The sequence below is a fragment of the Pseudorasbora parva genome, chromosome 9, assembly GCF_024679245.1.
Source record: "Pseudorasbora parva isolate DD20220531a chromosome 9, ASM2467924v1, whole genome shotgun sequence".
Taxonomy (NCBI): domain Eukaryota; kingdom Metazoa; phylum Chordata; class Actinopteri; order Cypriniformes; family Gobionidae; genus Pseudorasbora; species Pseudorasbora parva.
In genome coordinates, this window is record NC_090180.1 from 39,912,083 (window position 1) to 39,936,545 (window position 24,463).

General features: G+C 38.5%; 1 protein-coding gene across 1 annotated transcript in view; it reads left to right on the plus strand.

The window, feature by feature from the left end:
• Window positions 1-257: 257 nt before the first annotated feature.
• Window positions 258-24,463, plus strand: part of kcnab1b (potassium voltage-gated channel subfamily A regulatory beta subunit 1b) — a 53,936-nt gene continuing 29,730 nt past the window's right edge. Inside the window, exons 1-3 of the mRNA XM_067452622.1 lie at window positions 258-1,357; window positions 12,339-12,382; window positions 17,242-17,279. Of these exons, the coding sequence (XP_067308723.1) occupies window positions 1,143-1,357; window positions 12,339-12,382; window positions 17,242-17,279 (297 nt within the window). The 5' untranslated portion in view covers window positions 258-1,142. The remainder of the gene's footprint in view (window positions 1,358-12,338; window positions 12,383-17,241; window positions 17,280-24,463) is intronic.

Sequence of the window (24,463 nt, forward strand, 5' to 3'; positions counted from 1 at the left end):
TTTCAGTTGACAACCAGATGTCAGTAACATTAGTCAGGAACATCTTTCAGGGGTTTATGGCAAAAGATGTCAAATCAAATCACACCCTTTTCAAGTGTTTGCAGCGGACTGCATGTGACACACTATGAAATGAGAATGCCATCTGCATTATAAACGTATCACACTCACACATACACACATGGTCCCATCCAGATGGATTGTCCTCACTCTCGCTGTTGAGAGCAGCACTGAGCCGCCGGTGAGAGACTGCAGTTATTTCAGTCTCATTGCAGTCTCTCTCTCCCTTCCTCTCCCACTCTCTCTTTCCTCTCTCCTTATCGTCTCTGATTGAGCATCATTCTCACATGCTACGCTTTCATGCCTCCTCTTTCACACTCACTCTCTCTCCATCTCTGTTAGCTTCTCCTTCACTTACAGCTCCAGTGATCATGCCGCATCCCTCTCTTTCTCTGTCCTCTCCTCCACCTCTCTGCTTCTGTTTACATATATCTTCATCAAACTGACTGTTTTTTTTTTTATATGCCAGCCGAACTGCATTCGCCTGGTTTTTGGGGAGAGGACATTTAGATGCGGGACGCAACCTGTTTTTCACCTTGCAGCTCACTCATCCGGACGGCTTTCGGAAAGGGGTCCTGTTCAGTCCTGGACTTTCAGGAATACATCGATCATCCGGTTTGCTGCCCGCCGAGTGTTTTCCCAGAGTCCCGGAGTCTGTTGCATAGCTCTGCGTCTCCTGTGGTGCACTCGGACTGCTCTTATAGAGTCTGTGATGAGCGTGGGCTGAAGAAAACCCCCCTCTGCCTGTGTTCAGCCTGAGGAGAAACACCGTTGAGGGTCAGCTAAGATCAGTGGAGAGGAGAGTCACAAAAAGGAGGAAAGACGAAGAGGAGAGTGAAGGGCAAAGCAGCTCCCCGCAGGTTAAGAAGAGCATCAAACGGCGGCACAGACGGGATCAGCTCCTGCTTGGGAATAAGAGTGAGAGTTTAAGAAGAAGAGAGAGTTTAGAATTTTTAAACTCTAAACTAGCAACTAAACTCTACATATTTTGAGATCCAGCAAAGAACTGCATCCCGATTCTCTTGGACTTTCAGGACAAGCTGTGTCAGTTTTCCTTGCTTCAAGTTCCTTTGCAGCCAACAGCCATGCAGGTGTCCTTCGCGTGTACGGATCACGGGTTGAAGGCCCCACGCACAAGCGAGCCGAACAAGCAGAACACGTCGAGTCCGAACACGGCCAGCGCGGCACGGGCACGGTTCCGGACGGTGGCGCTGATCGCTCGCAGCCTGGGCTCCTTCACGCACAGGCACCACATTTCCCTGAAAGAGTCCACTGGAAAACTCACCGGCATGAAGTACAGGTACGGAAAACTTCCGGCAACCACAGACAACCCTGATGGTATTGTTGCATCAGTTCTGAAGCAGTTCGAGTATCTGCACTGACAGCTTAGAGTTTTTATAATGTAATGATCTTTGTTATTCTTTTTATAAGAAATGGAAAAGGTTTCTGTTTTTTAAAAAATAGCAGTTTACTCTCTGAATGAACAGAGTGCTAAACAAACTCATTTTACTGAAATCTTAAAGGAATAGTTCAGTTGAAAAAGAAAATGCTGTCATAGTTTACTAAACCTCATGTTGTTCCAAACTTGGATGACTTTTTTTGGTGGAACACAAAATATTTTAAAATATTTTAAAAGTCATTGTGGTCCAAATCAACACTGGACCTACACTACCGGACTTATGAAAAGGAAAGAAAAATGAACCAGGTTTTAATTGCAGAGCTGTAAGTAATTATCATGTTTTGTCCATCGTTAAGAGTTGCAAGTCGCAGGATTTCGTGAGTAGCAACTAGCAATTAAACACGACTGTATTACTTGTGCTTCTGTAAAACTGACAGAAACAGACGTGGCGTCACAGCTACTCTGTTGAGCAGTTTCTTCTGTTACATTTTAAATTCTGCTTTCATCATTCATAATGTTTCCAGTTTCATCTTTCGTGATTTTGCAACTGTTATTGTTGTCCTTAGAGGTGGATTTAGAGGTTTTTGCAATCCAGAATAAAGACAACCAATGAATTGATCAAAGTAACATTTTTGAAAATATGACAATTCAATAACTGACTAATAACCTTTTCATTGCCATTAAAGTGAAACTACTGAACCTAAACACATGAGCCTGATAATGCTCATTTAAAAGAAAACGTCAGACAGACTAAAATATTTTTGCATCTGAACTCTTCATATGTAATCATAATGTTTGTATGTAAAATAATGTAATAATCAACATTGAAATGTCGACCCAGGACGAGCTATATAGGACTCAGCTTTTTACTCAAAATGTTGCTTTTTTATGAAACTTACCCACATGCAAGTACTGACATAAAAAGAATACATTAAGCTAAAATAAAATGTTTCTCTTTATTATTATTTTTTAAACAAAGAGTGTTCTTTCCTTTGATATATCATATGTTTAGATATTTATACAACAAAATATTCTGGGGGCCATGAAAACTTTGTGAAAATGGTCAAAAAAGCTTGCAGTAGCTGGCAACTTTTAAAAAAAAAACTGGCAGTGAAAGAGTAAAGAGTTTATAGTTCATGAAGAAAAATGTATAGAAGTCTTTATTGTTTGCTTGTGTAGTTAATGAGATTTACTGGAGTGATTGATGAAGTGAAAAGTAATTGAGATTGACACTGAAATCGAACAGCGGTTTCTTGTCTCGTGTGTGAAATAGTGAATTAGAGTACAGCCTGTGGTGCAGAGAGCAGAAAACATTCGGTGTGTGTGCGTATATGTGTGAGTATGAGGGGGAGGTGTGAACTAATGGTTTTTGTGCTGGAAATAATTAATTGCATCTGAGACACAAGTATACCACAAGCATGCAACAGTTATCGCATATCTACTAGTTTCCATAACGACAGCGAACTGGCAGTTTGCCTGCGCTTTAGTCTAATTGGACACATTAGCCATCGGACGGGTCATAATTGGGCAGCAGGGTAAACCTGAACACCCTCCGCTGATGTCCAGCTTACGCACTCATGTTTGAAATGTATTACTATGCTATAAATGTATTCTATACTTTCAATGAATTAAGTGACTATTTTATTTTGAGTGATTTATTTCATGAGGAAATTCATTTGTCTTGATCATTTGAAATAAGAGTTTGATGTTCTATGAAAACATACTTTAAATTTTAGAGCAGATACTGTAATTCCTGATCAGCAGAAGAGCAAATGATAATATTAATATAAGAGAAACCTTGTGCTGCTCCTGCTGCTACCTGTATATATATATATATATATATATATATATATTATATATATATATATATATATATATATATATATATATATATATATATATATATGCTACCTGTATATATATATATATATATATATATATATATATATATATATATATATATATATATATATGTATATATATATATATATATATATGTATATATATGTATATATATATATATATATGTATATATATATATATATATATATATATATATATATATATATATATATATATGTATATATATATATGTATATATATATATATATATATATATATATATATATATATATATATGTATATATATATATATATATATATATATATGTATATATATGTATATATATATATATATATATATATATATATATATATATATATATATATATATATATATATATATATATACAGGTAGCAGCAGGAGCAGCACAGGGTTTCTCTTATATTAAAGGGGGGGTGAATGTGCTGTTTCATGTTCACATATATATATATATATATATATATATATATATATATATATATATATATATATATATATATATATATATATATATATACAGGTAGCAGCAGGAGCAGCACAAGGTTTCTCTTATATTAATATTATCATTTGCTCTTCTGCTGATCAGGAATTACAGATCTTAAAGGAACAGCAGCAACAACAACAAAAAACCTCTTAATTCTAAGGGTAAGGAAAAGAGGGTGGGGAATGGTTAAATGACTTGTAATTTTTAAAAAGACTGGTTTCAAGACTATTTCGCCGCCCTTTCTAGAAATCACAAATCATTTAATAATTTCCCACCCTCTTTTCTTTACCCTTCAAATAAAGTAGTGGCCAAAAATGATGTCCAGCCTAGCAAAATTGACATATTCGCCCCTTATTCAAATATTATTCCAATTTGCTAAAGATTTTGTATGCTTGGATTCAACTGTTTTATTTGTGATAACGCAATACACATGTAAAACTGTAGGCCTCACATAAGTTTTGTCAGGGAATCAAACAAAGAAATTGTGAATAAACAAGAGTGAATTAAAGTAGAGAACAAACTAATTATTAACTGATTATGTTGTAGTCAATATATGCTATTCCTGCTAGCTTTGCATATAAAATAAAACCTGTAGGGGAACGAAGGCTAGCCCGTGTGTTCAATCAAACAGACAAGATAGCTCAAATTGCTCAAGAAGTTAATGCTGGTTCTGACTGAAAGGTGTCAGAATACACAGTGCATCATAGTTTTTGTTGTGTATGGGGCTGCATAGATGCAGACCTGTCAGGGTGCCCATGCTGACCCCTGTCCACCGGTGGAAGTGCCATCAGTGGGCACGTGAGCATCAGAACTGGACCACAGCGCAAAGGAAGAAGGTGGCTTGGTCTAATGAATCACATTTTCTTTTAAATCATGCGAACAGCTGTGTGTGTGCGCGTAGCTTTCATGGGGAACACATGGCACCATGCACACACATGGCTTACATGGGGAACACATGGGACCACACACATAAATAAATATATATATAAATATATATATATATATATATACACACACACACACACACGTTAGAGAAAAAGCACACACATGGCTTACATGGGGAACACATGGCACCACACACATATTTTTCTTATTAAGGTCATAATGAAGTAACAAAACAAAACTGTTATTTCAAACCATCAGAGATAAAAACACACTCCTTTCAGGGCACAACCTGCCTCTTATAGGTTGATTTCACAGGGAAAAGTTAACCATGAGTAATGACACTGTTTATCCGTATATGTCGGATGTCCTGAAGAAAAAAATATCTGTCTCTGTGGTTTAATCATCTGCCACTCACAGTGATTTAATCGTTAGAAATAGCAATTGCTCTGACAGCGTAGAACCTCGGGTCTTTTTGCAACACTACTTTTTTCTAGAAAGTTCTTGCATTTTGAACATCTTTCAGTTGCACCATGTGCCTGTGATTAAGAGTGTGTTTGTAGTGAGTGGTCAGAATGCATAAAATGGATTTAATTGAAAAATTGTTCAACATGAAAGTAATTTGCTTTTTTTGCTGCATGCGTTAATGGGAAGTATTTTGAGAAAATATACATGCCTTTGTTTTACTGTTTGCATAATTTCCTTTATTTATTTAGTCCCTTTTGACAAAGGAATTATTTAACATTTTCAATTGATCATCACAGAATGATTTTGTTCATAATTTTATTCAGGTTACAATAACAATAGATCTATAATATATAATATAATAATTAAATAAATACATAGTGGTGAGTGATAAATTTGGGCCATGCTTCTGCTTAACCTTTAATTCTGAGCAGCATTTTTCTGTTTTCATTTTTCTGCAGCATCTCTCTCTCTCTCTCTCTCTCTCTCTCTCTCTATATAAATGTCATATATAAATATATATATAAATGTCAAGAAGGCTTAAGATATAGTTAAAAAACCTTTGATGTCCACAGATTTGTAAAAGGCCATATCTTAGTGTGTCCAAGGGATTAAGCATTAATGTGTGTGTGTGTGTGTGTGTGTGTGTGTGTGTGTGTGTGTGTGTGTGTGTGTGTGTGTGTGTGTGTGTGTGTGTGTGTGTGTGTGTGTGTGTGTGTGTGTGTGTGTGTTTTATCTTTCTTTTATTTGTTCAAATTATAGAAGTGTAATTTTGCCTGGTATTTCTGAATTCATAGCACTGAAGCAAACAGTTACAGTGTTTCATGCTTCATTGGCCGGTGTTGCACAGTCCAGATGGGCAGTCGTGCTGTATTTGTGTGTGTGTGTGTGTGTGTGTGTGTGTACATGCATTTGTCCTTGTCATTGTTTTTGTGTGGGTCTGTTTTTCTGGCCATTGGCCTATTAGAAATCAATCCGTGTATGTGTTACTTTTGTCTAGCTTGCAATCATTTTTCTTTACACTATAATGGTCTGTTGTGCTAATGTGTGTTTGTGTGTGTGTGAGTGAAACACAGCAGCAGAGTCACTGTGTTCCAGAATCTTCTGAAGCAAATGCAGGATAAGGAACAGACACCCTAAAGCACACAGAATTTTAACATGCTATAAAAAACTATCTGTGGGGTATTTTGAGACAAAACTTCACATCCACACTCTGAGGACATCCGAGACTTATTTTACATGTCGTAAAAAGGGGCATTATAGGACCCTTTTAATATTATGCAATGATTTCACAACCTTTATTATATACAGCTCTGAAAAATACCATGGTCAGGACCTCTGTGACCTCATAGCTGGCTACTGCCATGGCTTGTACAGCAGCACCATGTCTTACGTGCTCACAGCAGTGTGTTTTGAATATAGGCAGTAGCTAGACCCATACTTGCTCTACAGCAGCAGCAATAACAGCAGCAGATCTATACAACCAAGACCAAACATTTTCATATCCATTACCATCACTCATAGAGTTGTCATGATGAAACTAATCTTCAGTTGGTTTGGTTCATATATGGTTTAAGCAACATTAGGGTGAGTAAATGATGGCAGCATTTTCATTTCAGGGGGACTATGCCTTTAATTGTCAGATGAGCTCTGCTAGAGATAACTCAGGAACATCGTGTGGTGCCTAGAAAATCCCTTCCTGCACACAGTTTCCAATCTGTTAATAATCATATTGCATTATTCATTTTCTGAGAAGGCTTAACAGTTTTATTTTAAAACTACTGAATTTATGTTAAAAGATAAGACGGTGCACATGCACTGGCATGCACACACACACACACACACACACACACACACACACACACACACAAACACACACACGTGGTAGTTAGTTATCACACTGCAGCAGTCCCTCACTGCTCTGAACTCGTTATCAATTCTGTTTTACGACGACTACAGTATCACAAGAGACAGTAATGAGGCCTCACACTCTCACAAGCTCATACTCTTACAACAGTCTTACTGAAACACTCTATGCAGGGTGCATACAAATTTAACAGTATACTGAAAAATATTTAAATGCTTCTCTTTTATTTGTCTGGTCCTCCAAATGCTTCATGTTGATCAGTTTTTTAAAACCATGACAAAAATGTATTGCAACTGTATCATTGTACTTTATTATATATACCTGTAGAAAAAAAAAGTCATATTTTCCATTAAATATTAAGCAGCGCAATTTTTTTTTTCAACATTGATTAAGAAATGTCTCTTGAACAGCAAATCAACATATTATAATGATTTGTGAAGGATCATGTGACAGGTCTTTATGGCCGCTGGATTAAGCTTTAGCATAAAGTAATTTTCTAAAATATTAAATATATTTTTTATATTTTAAAACAGAAATCAAATTATTATGGAAGCAGAAAAGACTAATTTATAATTCACGCAAAAAACACAATGTACACAAATGCAAAACACAATTTGTAGATTTACAACTGTGCATAAAAACTTTCGAATGTTTAAAATGTACAAGTTTGTCCTTGAACGTGAATGTGCAAATCGTCATTTGCGTGTAAATCGTCTTGGATTTGTGTGTGTGTGTGTATTTTTGAGACTCTCCTGGCAGCGCTCTCCTCCCACCTGGAGCAGTCGTATACGTTAGCCAATCAGATTTAGGCTGATCAATCGGCCAATCATAATCGCGTGAGGGCAGGCCCACCTGGTGTTACGTCATCAGCCTTTGCCCACAGTTCGTCATGGGGCTAGGCAAAGGTATGCACAATTTGATCTGTTAATTTCTGTTTAGTGAAACTATGAAGTTAGAGATCAGTTGTAGTAATACACACAAAAATCCAAGACAATTCACACGCGAATGACGATTTGCAAATTAACTCCAAGTCTTCAAGAGTCGCAGTCAAAGCTGATTCGAAAGACCTACCTTCATTCGCCAGCCTCTGTGTTTACTAGTAGCACGCAACCGTAACTCGGACGTCATTATGTTAAGCCCCGCCCACCGACTCTATACACGATGTGATTGGCCCGACCAGAGTTTGGTTTTTACAGCTCAGAAGTGTATTGAGAGTTGCTAGACGACACTCACGGCAGATTAGATTTGGTGCCGCTAGGGTGCGTCTAGATTTCTAGGCTACCATGGTACATGAATTTAAGCACAAAAACAATTACTGTGGTGGTACTATGGTAGTTTGGAATATACCATGGTACTGACATTCATTTTCCATAGTATTTATATGTTACTTCCAAAAATACCATGTTATTACTGAGGTAAATGTCTGAAAAACGACCAATGCTATGGTACTTTTTAAATGTATGGTATAAATTATGGTACGTGGTACATCGTGATACTATGATAGTGTCTAAACTGTGGTACCAACCATAGTTACAATGGTACCATGCTCAGAAAAACATGTCCAGACACATGGTGATACCACATTTTGTAAACTAGAAGTTATTCTGTGTTATGTTGTTTTGAGCATCCAGTCAAACAAGAAAAAAACCTGTTGTGTTCCTATATACCCAGTCATGCACAAGTACAAATAAAAGAGTCCTGCTTTCCTGTCATCTGTTCTTCACACACCACACATAGACGATACACACTGTTTCCATTGGCTTGCTGAGGTATTTCTGAGGTCTTGTCACATAGTCTCTCAGTTCTTCAGCTCTCTGACTCAGCTCGCTGTGATGAGGAAGGATCTATCGACACCCAACAGCGTGCTTGTCTGCTACCCAGAAAAAAATGCACACCCCATCACGTGGAGAAAAGGGAGTTTTAAATTATATATGTCTGCTGCTGAGAATGTGCTGTGGTTGTAATGTCACACAAATTAATAATGGCTCAAAAAACGTCAGACGAACAATATGGCATGGGAGATGATCTTTGGGGGACATGTATCATCAGTGTGAAGGATGAAGAAAACATTTATAAAAACAACAGATTTGTATTATTTGAAAAGGCAATAATCTGAGAAACCTGACCTGACCTGCAGGAATAAGACAGAAAGTAGAAAAATAAAGTAGATCATTATCTTTTAATTTAGTTTCAAGGATGTTGATATGCAGATACTTGAGGAGAATGTGAATGGTCCAATGTTAATTTGGTATTCTCATCGTAAACTGAGAATCAGGGGGAGGGTGTCCGCAAGCCAAAATCAATGTTCTTGGTTTCCCGCCAAATGCGTTCCAACTCACTTTTTGCGAGGCAATGCACAGCTTTGCAAACGCACAGGAATATTCAAGTACCTTGTCTGGATGTTCCTCTTAAAATTCCCCAAAATTCATAAAATCCATGTTGATTATCTTATTACGATACAAAATCAGGTTTTGAGGCTGGAAGAGTTAGTTCCTTAGTTCCAGACATCAGGAGCTGTTGCGCTGTTATTTTTGATCTAAAACAGAAAATGTGAATTGCGTTGTCCATGCAAAAGCCACTTTATAATGTTAAAGGAACACGCTGACATTTTGGGACTTTAACTATTCACCGTATCCCCCAGAGTTAGATAAGTCCATTAGGGGTTGAACGACTTCCATTTTTTTTAAAGTCGACATTTATGAGATGAAAGTCGAGTCGACATTGTATCAGTTCTTTTGTCTTATGCTCGTTATATTTCTCACAGATTTCTGCTCGTTCTGAATAAGATACAGATAAAGTAGCACAATAAAGATTACATGTAAATGAATGCATTAGTGAGTGATTGTGTGTGAATTAATTCTACCTGCCAGCGTCTCTATTAATAGTGAAGCTGTGAGTTTTCGTTATCAAGAAATATATGCTAGAACTTTTCTAGCTTCTATTTTATTGATAAATCACTGAACAGTGTTGACAATACATTTCTGCGCTACTGAATGGCTTTGTGTGAGGTGCACGCAATCTCCGTGTGATCAGGCTATGTGTGCTTTGCAATGCAGCACGCAGTTTAGCGTGATGATTAACTTACCTGTACAATAAGCGTGCATTCTTCAGATGGTAATCAAACATGTCTTGTGAAGAGCTCACGGAGTATGCATTTATTTGTCATTTTTAACTGTTCAAAACAGAGCCTGCGTGTCTGGAATTGTTAATCTTGTTGCGCCCTCTATAGGCCAGCGACTAGTCGACGTCAAGCTTAAAGCGTCATGGCAGAGCAATAAGGTCGACTAGTCGGTGCAACCCCTAAAGTCCATACATACCTTTCTCATCTCCGTGCGTGCCATAACTCTGTCTGATGCACCCACCGCTAGCCTAGCTTAGCACAAAGACTGGAGGTAAACGGCTCCATCTAGCCTAATGATCAATAAGTGAAAATAGTCCCCAGCACGCTCCCTGTGAAAGCAGGTTGGTTATGTTGATGAAAGTCTATTTTCGGGCGCTTTGCAATGTCATTGCACCTCGGCACACATGGTACGGCAGGAAAGTTCTATGATTACACAGGACAGAGAGAATAGTTCCTAGCCATATTGGTCTAAAAAGTGAAGTTTTAATTTTCTGTAGGTCCTAGTACACCATGTAACTATACACATAACATGTAAATAGGAAAATGTTAGCGTTATTTTGTCACTTATTGAGCAGTAGGCTGGACAGAGTTATGGCACACACAGAGATGAGAAAGGTATGTATGGACTTCTCTAACTCTGAGGGATACAGTGAATAAGCTAATGTCCCAAAAAGTTGACATTTTCCTTTAAGGTTTTGTGGGTGTTTGTCAGCGTGTTGCTATGTGGTTGCAGGCGTTCTGAGTGTTTTTTAGTGCTTTTCTATCTGGTTGCTTTGATTCTCTGGATGCCTCTGGATGGATAATTAGTAGATGGTTGTATGATAGACGGATTGATAGATGGATGGATGTACTCTGGATGGATGGATGGATGGATGATATAGATAGACATACATACAGACAGACAGACAGACAGACAGACAGACAGATAGATAGATAGATAGATAGATAGATAGATAGATAGATAGATAGATAGATAGATAGATAGATAGATAGATAGATAGATAGATAGATAGATAGATAGATAGATAGATAGATAGATAGATAGATAGATACGTATAGTAACGGTGAACCATAGAGCAAACTGATGAGGTGTCATCTCTGACTCAGCCGGGCATTAAAAGGACTCCACATATCACAGTACAGGACATTTTATTGATAGAGGAGTAAAAATGGATTGCTGAGCTATTACTGTAGATTGAAACCAGGGCCACTGTTAAAGTCTCAACCGTTCCCTGATGAATAGAGCTGTAGCTAATGTTTTTATATTGTAGCCAATAATATAATCTAAATGCAAGGCCCAAGCCATAAAAAGTGTAGATCTCTGGGGCATAAATACCAGCCAGCCATTTTGTGTGTGTGAATTTACATGTACTTTTTTTTAAAGCTATTACAATTCAGTTATCTGGTAATAGCTATCTTAAATCAAATGAAGTGTGGTAAGAGTAGGATCAAACATTCAGTTGTCATCTGTACTGAGAGAAAATTAAAATAGTTTCCTCTGGGTCCAAAAAGGACGTCCATTATTCACAGGCACCACAGTCCCAGTGAGAGAGAGAGGTCAGGAAACGTTTTATGAAAACCAAATAGCAGAAAAAAACTGTTTAAAAGTGTTATTTTCCTTTAACTTTTGAAATCAAAGTGTTCAGTGTACTATGAAAACATCTGTGTTATCTGCTACAGTGCCTGGACTCCAAAGCTCTGTACGTTTTGTTGTATAGAAATATAAATTAAAATACTATATTGAATCATAACTTTGTTAATTTCTTTTTCTTTTAGTCCAATTCACATTTATATGAATTGGGGTTGTGGCCAATTAAAATTCCTACACATGATTGGAAGATCATTTGCACAAATTATATATGTTTTTATATATATTTATGTAATTTTTAGTATTCTGCTCAGAAAGGAAAACAGATATTCAGGTTTTTTAAACTTCACATTAATTTAGCACATAAAAAAAGAAATATATATATATATATATATATATATATATATATATACAGTATATATATATATATATATATATATATATATATATATATATATATATATATATATATATATATATATATATATAATAAAAAAAAACTGGCCTTTCTGAAGTGAAGATACTAGAATGTTATGTCCTTAGTTAAAAGACATTAAACTGTTAAAACAACAGATTTCTCACTTTCTCCACAGGAATCTTGGGAAGTCAGGACTGCGAGTGTCATGCCTTGGACTTGGTGAGTATATTTTGATTTATAAACAAGCAGTCATAAACCATAAACACCAAAAGGTCATGCTGAGTATAAGTATCAGATCTGTGATACGTTCACACAATATTGTGTGTTGTGAGTCATGTGATCTTGAAAATGTTATCCTCCCTCCATTCATATTTAATTTATCATGAATTAAAACACAAGCTCACTAATTGCCTCACACACTCCACAAACAGCGGGAGTATGATGGGTTGACGCTTAATTTATTCTCTGTTCCCTTTTAGTTTCACGATTAGATGCTTTCATTAACAAGCCTTGTGAACGCAAACATAATGACTGTATGAATCGTTATTGACTTCTTTTTGAGATAAAATCACGCAGTGTCTTATATAGCAGCATTTAAAATGCTGCGGGCTCCAGCACACCATGCAAGAGAACATGCGGTTTATTCCAATTGGGCTGTTCTATATTTATATCGCTACAAACTAATGCAAGATACGCAAGAAAATGACAGAAAAAAAGCAGCGTCAGTTCTGGTCTGATGTTCTGCAGTGATTTATAAAATGCAAGAGTTGTAATGCTGTATTGAAAATGTTGTGTTTCGCCCCCAAGGGCAAATATTTTCTGCTCACATGAAAACCACAGGGCATTGAAAACTGAATTGGTTTGGTGTGGACTGAACTAGGATAAGTGAGTTGGATTTTATTGTTGTCATACTAAAGGCATTCAGAAAGAGCAGTGAGGAACAAACAGCTGCTATTCCATCGTAAAAAAGCCCCAAGCTTATCTTCACAATCCATTTCCAAATGCTGTCTCTCTTATCTTAGATCAGAATATTCCTTGGTACGAGTCTTTCTTCCATACTACATCCAAATATACACAACTGTTTAAAAGTTTGGGATTTGTAAGATTTTCAAAAAAGTCTCTTACGCTCACCGAAGCTGCATTTATTTGATATAGTTAAAGGGTTAGTTCACCCAAAAATTATTTCATTAATTACTCACCCTCATGTCGTTGTCACAACTTCATCTTTCATCATTCATCTTTGGAACACAAATGAAGATATTTTTGTTGAAAGCTGATGGCTGAGAAAGGCTTCAGAAAGGCCTCCATTGGCATTCAGTACATTCCCACTGACCCACTCACAAGACCAATTAAAGGCACTAAAGACGAGGTTACAAAGTCCATCTCACTACAGGGGCTGTACAATAATTCTACAAAGCCACGAGAATAGCTATTGTGTGCAAAAAAATCCAAATAATGACTTTATCCACCAAGTTATTGTGTTCCGTGTAGGCCTCTGACGTGAACTCACCTGGAACTCACGCGATTGCGGCTCCTCCTCTTCAGGGTCATGTATTCGAACGGCAGAGCTGCGTCATATTCTCGCGCATACATCGAGTTCATGTCAATAACTTGGTGGATAAAGTCATTATTTTGATTTTTGTGCGCACTAACTATTTTCGTTGCATTGTAAAATTATACCGTAAGTACCATATTTTACCATGCCTAATGTAAGAATGGGTTTTACTGCTAAGACAATAGCTGAGACCCAATGCCCTGCAATATAGCAATAAAACTCACTAATCTGGAGAGAAGATCTCACAGAAAGAGTGGGACTGCCCTGCGCCCTTTTTATGCTGACAGTTGCGTACCATGGATTTGTGTTTAATGATATTAAGTTCTGTCTGGCCCAAATAAATGTCAATCTTGATTCATCTTGTATCAGTCCCAAATCATTTATTTTAGTAGTGTCTTATGAGGAGTTTGTAGGAGTTTCCGCAAATCTTTCTGTCAGGACAGATTCATAAGGAGAATCCCATGAACTGGAGCATGGCGCTAAGCATGAGGGGATATCTGATTTCTGACTGTCGCTGTTTTTAATAAATTGCAGTTCCTGTGATTATTGTTCCAATTACACTTTTTGTTATGAGTAAGCATGTGCGACTCACTTTAAGGTAAAATAGTTCACTCTGCACAGAGTAGCATTGTAACACAACTTTCAACACACTCAAATGTATCTAATATGAATCAAAACAGCATTGCTTTATCCCACATACACATGAACAGAAGAAGCGGAAGCAGTCATCTGCAGCATAATAAAAGCCCCGAGCCATGTGCCACGCTTGTCTCTCATTAACAATCGCTCTAGCGTCTTTCAGCCAAACCCTGCTTCATACTCTACAGTAACATTAATGAATCTTTAATACATTAGCTCATCCATGAATATGACTAATACCCGAGTCCTGTCGGATTCTTTTCCACCGGCTGTAGAGGTGAAGACAACAGCTCCTATGATTCTGCAAAATCAAAACTTCATCAAGCTACGGCTTTGTTTTGAATAAGCAACCGCTAACTGTGAAAATGACATTTTCCACGTTTAAAGGTGCACTATTTGGTATTTTTGCAGTAAAATATCTCAAAACCACTAGGCCAGTGTTATATATTTTGTTCAGTTGAGTTCTTACAATATCCCAAATGTTTATAACTATTTGTAAATTGTGAGAAAATTGCTATTTTAACCAAAGAGCTGGACTGAGGGAGTGGTCGGTCAATTGCATCATATCATAAGTGTGTCATATTGTCTACAGAAACACTTTACTCAATAGCAGTGTGCAACAAGTGTCACAGCAGCGTTGAACGAACGCACAGAGTAACGTCATAACATCATTTTAAACACACTTAAATCTATATAATAGGATAAACAGAGCTGTGTTACCTCATACTCATGACCGGAAAAGCGGAAATGGCGCCCACGATTGTGTCCTGTCATAATAAAAGTCCTGTTGCTCGCGAGGTGTGTGTTTGAGTAACAATCGCTTCAGCGGCCTTGCTTAGCTCCACAACATTCGGTCCTGCTCTGCTTCATACTACAGTGACGTTAATAATCACATCCATGTCCTATCCCGATTCTTTCCCACTGGCTGTGAGGTGAAGACCACATGTCCCAAGATTCTGAGCTCAAACTTGGTGTCATCAAACTACGCCTTTGTTTTGAATAGGCGCCCTCAAGCACACGTAAAAATGACAAAATGCAGCTTTAACACTGACTCTGCTTGTTGCTGTCAGCAGAAATCAACAACTGTTAATGAAAAAGAATAAAATAGATTTAAGTGGCTTTTAGTGTTATTTACATACACTTTCTGTATTAGTTCAGCACCTGACAGAGCAAACATGCTCAAAAAAGCTGTGCTGAATGAAATTTGCAGCTTTTTTTGTGAATAGACTACTAGACTACTACTTAATTTCACGCCTGCTTATTCACTGATGGTTAATGACTGAGTTGCATGTTTTGGTGCTGAAATAGTTTGCAAAAAACCCTTAACTCACCCTTCATTGCTTGTAGCTGTTATTTTATTGAGACGTCAAAGGTCATTGCTTCAGGTCAGACATCGCAAACATTAGCCACTTGATCTAACAAGAGCACTGCAGGCCGACAAGATTTCAGTGCTTCAGACATGCACTTTACTAAATACATTTACTTTCAGTGGAAACCACCAAAGCAGCAGTAATTTTTTTGTATGGCCTTGTGTGTGCATATGTGCATGTATAAATGTATGTTCATTCATGTGCGTTTGTTTAAAGACTATGATGGAAGCACAACTGTGACTTGTTTGTATTATTTATATTATATATTAAATAAATATCACTCTTGGTACACCAATATTTTAGTGAATAAAAGTGTAAATATCACACAGCATATATCAGAGGGGTTTTTGTATGTTTTATATTCGTTTACTTATCTATTCAGTCAGATCTAATGCAGTAATATGTGAGGAGACTCAGGATTAGGCGGAAAGATCCTGTTATTCCCTTGTTTCTCTCAGTTGATGAGCTGCCGAAGACCCTGGTGCACACCGTTGCTCATATAGTAGCAGTGTGCATAAAGTTATCTGGCAGGACGAGGACTCTTACGTCACGTCTGAAACACAAGAAAGGTGCCAAATGCTTCTTTTCGCTGCATAGGTGTCACCAAGAGAACGTAGCTGCAAACGCCCACACTATTTCCTCATTTGTCCTACAACACATGGGCGTTCGATTGCCATGGGAACAGCTGATCAGCCCCGACGGGTCCCCTCACCCTGAAACACAGTCGGGTGTCTCTTCGGATGCCAACTGATCCCATAATAGTGTAGCCCAGGACACCAGTGCTTGCTGGAGAGATGCTCATTCTGCAGCGGGGGTGAGTTTTAGGGTGATAGTAGGTGATTCTGACAGGGATTTGGGGCAGTGACTGCAGAGTCTTACCCTGACAGCAATGAATCATGGGTGCTTTAAACTGCCGGCAGTGTGAGTCAGGCCAAGAATAACAGAGTCCTCAGGAAATCCTGGGACAGATTTTCCCAAGAATCAACCTAATTTTTGTCTCTTTACCTAGGCCTTTTGTTTGTTGTCTGTTTGTTTATTTTTGATGGTTTAAATTTACCAATCAACGAGTGCATTATATAGCATTGCTGTTTTTAACATTAATAATACGTTCCTTGAACATCTAATCAGATTTCTGAAGGATCACGTGACACTGAAGACTGAATTATACTTGTATTTAACTAATTTCTTGGGCTTAAAAACTGGTTAGTTGTATAGCTGTCAATAGAAGGACAATAATGGGGGGTGAACAGATGTCTTTTGGGTTTGGAACAACATAAGGGTGAGTAAATGATGACAGAACTAACCCTTAAAGAGATATCACTGGCCTTTTTTTCTTAAATTCTTCTTTAACTTGTATTATTTCTGTAAAACATTCTGATTCAGGTCTGTGTTTTTTTCTAATATTTTTGAAGGTTTCTGAGACAGGCACCAGAGCAAACAAATCAAGCTCTGCTTGGAATAAACTCGCTGGATAACTCTGACACTTCCTCTTTTAATGTCTTTCTCTCTCTCAGGCACATGGGTGACATTTGGGGGGCAGATTTCAGATGAGGTGAGTATTTCACGTTTGTATATTCATAACCAGAAAGTTCTAATACATTTTTGTAAAGCAGTTCGTGGATGGGAAGAAAGGAGGCGGTATCCGGCGCACATTCAAAGACTTTTAATTCAAAATAAATAAACAAAACGAAAGTAACACACACAACAAAACCTAACATAAATCCAGGCCTGGTCCTCTCTCGTCCTTTACTGGTGTCGCTCTCCTTATATGCCTCCGAGCTCCCTCATGAGAGGACTCGAGTCCGATGTGGCTCGCAGGCAGTGCCGTCTCTAGGCATAGGCAAACTAGGCGGTCACCTAGGGCGCCAACAGCTGTGGGGCGCCAGGGAGCCCCCGCCCCAAAAAGATTTTTTAGTTATTTCATATATATTTAAAAAAATATTTAATATATTTTATAAATATAAATATAAATATAATTGTATATATTTTAATATATAAAAAAACGAGCGCCTGGAGGCGTATCGAGTGGGAGGAGCTAAAGAATGACGAGCGCACAAAGCGATGACGTCCTCAAGCGTGGAGGAACCCCATAGCTATCGAGCTCAGCTAATAGATATATGATCCAGGCTGAAATAAATTGAACAGGAGAAACAGCAACAGCAGGACGTCCGTCTCTGTGGCATGTACTGTATTTAGCGGCCTGTCAACATTTGTGTGTCTTTATCGCTGGGACCGCTCCGTCAAAAACACACTTCTTTGGTATGATTTAGTGAAGTCCTGACAGCAGTGACTTGCTGTGCTGAAGCGTTGAAGTCGCTTGATGTCACAGATAGGAATAAAGTGGAGCGCGGCGGGAGTGTATGGGCGTGCATTTCCTCTCTCGCTCTAGTCACGCGCGTGCGCACCCTACCGGGAGAAGAGCCCGTGCGGCCCATACAAGGACCTTCCGCTCTATTAACGTCAAGTCGAGCCATACTCGAAAAAAACTCTACGAAACTTGTGAGAAACCGGAAGGAGTATTTTTGACACAGAAATACTCTATCAAACGTCCAACATTAGTTTTTGAAACTTTGTCTATGTTTAGGATGGGAATCCAAGTCTTTAACAGTGTAAAAAGCTCAGTATGCATGAAACAGCATTTCACCCCCCCCCCCCCCCCCCCCTTAATATTTCGTACTTTTGCTATTTCAAGGCATTATGATTAGTTGCGCTTATTGGAGTGAAGTCGCTATGGTGATAGTGGCGCTGCTGTAATGAGATCATGTAGAGGGCGGCAGGGAACGTCATCATCCGTGCTTTAGTTTCATCATCATGAAAACGTCAAAGCCATCAGGGGCTCAGTATTGTAAAAATTTAAAAAAAGAGGAAATATAAAAAAGAAAGCGAAATATACAGGTATGTTAGCCTACTTATTGGTTACTTGTTCTCTACTAAGCTGTTCGCTGTATCATAACGTTGAGCAAAACATTACACTGGATATTAGTAGCCTACTGGGCGGACCAAATGCCATGCTCATTTATGTCAGATGCAGAACATTATAGCATAGTTAATTTGAATAAAAACAACATTACATCAGAGATAGCTGTAAATTGATCAAGTAATACTGTCATAACCATGGGTGTCACTAGGCCCTTTTTTTATGAACTTATGCCTCAGCCCCCCCTAAAAAAATATGTGATTAACCTTTAAAACATATGAAACTGGTGCGAGGCTTCGGCTACGGCTTCATCCCGTCTTTGTGTCACTGTGTTCTTCAATCCGCAACGGCGTCGTGTGACATGGTTTTCAAGCTATTGTTATCTAATTTTTTGTCCTTCAGAATATCTTAAAATACACATATGTAGATCATAGAAATCTAAATTTTATCGGGGGAGCATGCCCCCAAACCCCTTTAATATTTGTGATCTCAGTGATAATAAACCTGGCTACATTATTGGATTAATGCATGTACAATATGGCCATGAAATAAGGAAGTCATATTTGCTTTATAAGTTATAGTTTAGGGGGGGGGGGGGGTCTTGCCTAGGGGGCCAGAAAGGCTAGAAACGGCCCTGCTTGCAGGTGATACTCATTTGAACTCACACCATGCTCGCTCCCTCCCATGTCTCTCGCTCGTCCACCTCGCCACAATTTTCAATGGCAATTAACAGATTAAACACTATATTTGCTAATAATAAACAATTTTGTAACATAATTTAGGGCTGAATCATCAGTTTTCACCCATAATTTCCCTTTGTAAATCCACTCTAGCCACAAGTACAAATTGGGTAGAGTTATCCGAGATAAGCATGTTCTGTGTTGACAGTCTTGACAGAGAGGAAGACTCGTAGACACATCATGCTGTGGTCTTCCTCATTATTCAAACAATAACATCATTCTGCCAGTGCCCCTTTCTGACACTCACCCAAGGCAAATGCACATAAATACTAGCAGTTCTTACATCATGAAAGTCCCTGTGGCAACAACTTCCACGACAAGCCTGTCTTTCCCCAGAGGCGGAGTCTCCTCTTTTGTCCAATCATTCCTCTTGTCTAATCAAATTATGTGAGATGCGGACGTCCCAGTTTGGTCCCCTTCTCCACATGTCATAATTCATCTCATCAGCAGCTGAACAGACGGTTTTCCCTTATCGGCCTGCTAATATACAACTATACTGGCAGAACGGATCACTGTCAACATGCCTGCTGACATCTCTCCATCAAAGACAGCGAGAAAGACTGATGGATTGTTGAGATTGCAATGGTTTTAACCACCATGTCATCAGAAGATCAAACTCTGAAATTAAGATCATTGTATCATTGCAGCAGTTACACAAGAAAAACAGATGGTCTAGTCCAAAACCTATTAAAGGGGCGGTCACACTACACATTTCAGTCCATTCATACACATGCAAATGCGTCAGAACGGAAAACTTAAAAGTTAAGTAGATTGTATATTTTAACATTTTCAATGTATATACTATATAACTTGTGTTTTGTATGACAAATTCAGCTTTTACAGTTTATTCTACTTTTTAACATGGAAAAAGCTGAGATAACTCTTAAAAGTTTGTACAACTATTGACCCTAAGTTGAGAAAACTCAAAAATGTTCTGCAGCTGGTTGCCTTCAACTTTTAAGTTTTCTAAAAAAAAAATGTTTTTTTTTTAGAGTGCACAGTGTGTGACGTCATATCATGATATAGCTGATATATCACGTTGCAGTGTCCGTAGAAATGGTGTGTGCTCAAAGTCTAGTGTGACTCCGGATTAATGTGCTGTTCACACAGAAACATGTGCTAAATGAATGTCTTTGACCATTGTGTGTTATGTTGGTGTGTTCAGGCGCATGGCCAAACTCCACCATGTAAATGAGGGAATGGGAGATGAGACTGGTTTATTGCACGTTATGCCCAAAACACACCCATTACTCATTAAGAGAATAGGAACAACCCCTTTAGACCATGTGTAGGGCCTGCGCCGACCATTTTCCAGTGGATTCAGACGTTAGTGCACTTTAGACCATATGCTTAGATCGTTAAAATAGGGACCGCAGTGTTCTAAAAATTCAGTTCTCAAGTGAAAAGAAGTTTAACTTTTAAAGATCTCTTGAAAAACATTTTTCCCATTCCATTGCCCGCATCTCACTTTTTTAAGCACAAATGCAGCAAAGTGGAATGCACAAACGCAAGATGCGAGCAGTGGAATGGAAAAAAGCACAAGCCCTCAAGACATTTTATTCACTTGTTTTAACTTGAACACCATGTCTTGTGTAAGATGCTGCAAACTATGCGAATGTTTACATAAAAAACATGAAAAAGTAGCACAGGAGAATGGAAAAGCACTAGACGGTGGGCAGTGGAATGGAAAAATATGGAGTATCATGTTGAACTTATTTTAACTTGAGAATTGGATTTTTAGAACACTTTAGGCCCTATTTTAACAATCTAAGCAGCAGTAAGCACATGGTCTAAAGAGAGCATGGCACATGGCGCAGGTGCACAATACTTTTTCCGTCCGCTAGAGGGCGCCTTTTCAAAACAAAGGCGTAGTTTGATGAGGCCAAGTTTGAGTGCAGAATCTTGAGACATGTGGTCTTCACCTCACAGCCGGTGGAAAAGGATCGGGATACGACTCATGTTCATGGATGCGATTATTAACATTACTGTAGTATGAAGCAGAGCAGGACTGAATGTTGTAGAGCTGAGCACGGCTGCTGGAGCGAATGCTGAGCAGCACACGGCTCGTGAGCAACGGGACTTTTATTATGATGGGACGGGACACAGTCGCCGGTGCTATTTCTGCTTTTCCGGAGGTAATGCAGCTCTGTTTATCATATTAGATACATTCATATTAGATACATTCATGTGTGTTTAACATTATGTTATGACGTTACTCTGTGAGTTCCCTCAGTGACTGCTGTCACATGTTCACACTGCTAAGAGTAAAGCACTGCCAAAAAATAAAACTGGACACCAAGGGGAACGCAGATATGACGCAATTAACAGGCGACTCCCTTAGATGCTATGCTCAGACGTCCCGGCTCCTTGTTTAAAATTGCAATTTTCTCACAATTTACAAATTGTTGGAAACATTTGTGATTTTGTAAGAACTCAACTGAACAAAATTTATAACACTGGCTTAGTGTTTTTTTTGGATATTTTACTGCAATAATACCTTTAACAATAGTCTGAGAGCCAGGCACATGGTCCAAAAGGGTTGTTTTGGGCGTAACGTGCAATAAACCAATCAAAGAGTCATCTCGCATTCCCTTTAAAAGCCAGGTGCCTGCACCATTGCTAATTGCTATTTACATGGCGGAATATAGACACTCTCAACCTGACGAGTCAGTTTATATACATGTATTGCCCTGATTCAGTCCAGTTTCAGTCGTCATTACTGCAAATAGATCATATTACATGTAGGCATTTTTATCTTTATGTACACAATAATAATGTTTTACATTGTAATCTTTTTATTTTTAATATTTTGCATGTTTTTGTGTGTAACAAGAAAAGTGCATGCGCATTGTGCACCTGCCTATAGGCACATAACGCGCCCTATATGAATAACAGAAAAATTAATACTGCACCATTGACTTAAGACCGGGTTTACACACCTCGTTTTCAGACCAAAACGCCCATGGGTGCATTTGCTATTTAAACAACATAGCGCTGGGTTAGAAAATGATAACTGCACTGGGCTGAACACTGCATGAAAAGTGGGATTTTCGTCCCCGTAAACGGCCGGAAATCTCCCTGATTTTCGACAATTAACGTCAGTTTACAGCCTGTGAACGTCGCGTTCGTCTGTGCCACATATTGACGGAAACGAACCATGACGTATGTGGAGCTTGCGGAGGCATGCTGGCGCCGGCGCTAATGGCTCTAATTAGCATATGAATAGCAGCTCTGGGCGGCGCCTTGCCGGAATGGCTTGAATTTCCTCACTCAGTATTGGTTGAAACTACTACATTGAAACAAGAAATATCACTCGTGATTGGTTGGCAGATCTGTTACTATTGGTCAACCTGGGTAATAAATTAATAAATTTAAACCCCCAAATTATAATAATTTTACACACATATATATAAAATTATGATTTGCATATTATTTTTTAATTGTATATATTCATATTCATGTGATATGCGATTATGTTTTATATTCATGTCATTGTTATCCTATGGACTACGCTATTATAACCATCAAGGACATTCATTTATTGAGGAAAGGAAAATATGACAGGGACGTGCAGTTTATTCAAAGAAAGAGCTTTATTAGAACAAACACAAACACACAACCAAATGCAAAACGTTTGAGATCTGCCCACACAACAATAGGAAGCTCACGAGAAGCCCAAAATCCTACAGCACCATAAAGTCTCTGTTTTCCGCTTCAGAGCTGTAACTAGCGCCATTCTGTCTGTTTTAAGTCAATTTTTCAGACGTCTGTCGTGCGTTGCCCTGTTCTTTGGAATCGCCTCTAATCTCGATTGCAGCGTGGCACAGAGCTCGGCGAGCTCCTGGCTGGTCAAACAGTGCATCCAGACACCGCGCGAACTATGCCGTCTTCCTCATCAGACATCAGGTCTGGTAGCGCACTTCCAAAGGCCCACCTCATCCTCAGCTAACACACTCTTTCTTGCTTGTAGCAGCTGTAAAAACAAACAATAAAGACAATCAGTATTGCGCGATGTACTGCGTAAAATGCACCTGAAAAATAGTCACACTGACCAAAAACGGATCCAATCTAATAAATCTTACCCTCTTTCTTCTCAATCGACTCCGAGCTGAACTCTTCACAGCTTCTGCGTGCGATGCAAGAACTGGATGTTTGTAAAGTTACCTCCTGCGTACTGTCTCTCTGTCTTACATGCAGCTGGAAAACAATTAAATGAGTGTTATGACGAAGTTGTGAAGACGGCGTACTGCTTCCTGTAAAATGACCAGAAAAAGAAAACACTTTTATAAAACAAGGCTAATTTCAGCTTGTGCTACTTAAAAAGCTTTACTTTAGGTTACTTTAGCTTAGATAACAGTCTTACCGCAATCTTAGGACTGGTCTTCTCTTAGGCACTCGTCTTCTCTTCTTAAAGTTAGTATCTTCCACACAGTTTTTCGACTCCAAAGCAAGCAACCTATCATCTATGGACAGCAACCTGGAGATTACTAAAGTTAACTGCTCGTTAAAATCGGCAGCAAACTGAGCAAGCTGACGAGATAGCCCACTGATTGCATTCAGCTGTTTCTTCCCGCCGGTGTTACGGATCAACTGGGGATCATGTTATCTGGGGACGGGCGCGTGCACGCAGCTAGTTTTACCTGGATTTACAGCAGATGTTAGACGAGGACAGATTCGTCACAGCGGATTTTCCACTGAACAGATTTAAAACGCGTTCCACATTATTGGTAAATGTTTGCATAATATCAGGCTCTGTGTTTTCCTCTGTCGCTGCTTTGCTGTATGTTTCAAACGCAGTTTAAGGGAATTTTTAATGTGGTTTCATTTCACAACACAGACCACGCCCACATTTTGTTACATTCTTTTCGATGAAAGTCGTATCCAATGACAATTACATTCAATAAATTACATTGTGTCGTATTAGTATCGGAATTTTTATTTATTTTATACACTAACTAAAATAACTCATAGCCTGTCATATTACCTTTCTCATATTAGCCTATTATATTCTATTATAATCTATTATATTGCCCACCCCTTGCCCACCTGCACATCCCAGCTGATATACAAGATTTGGGG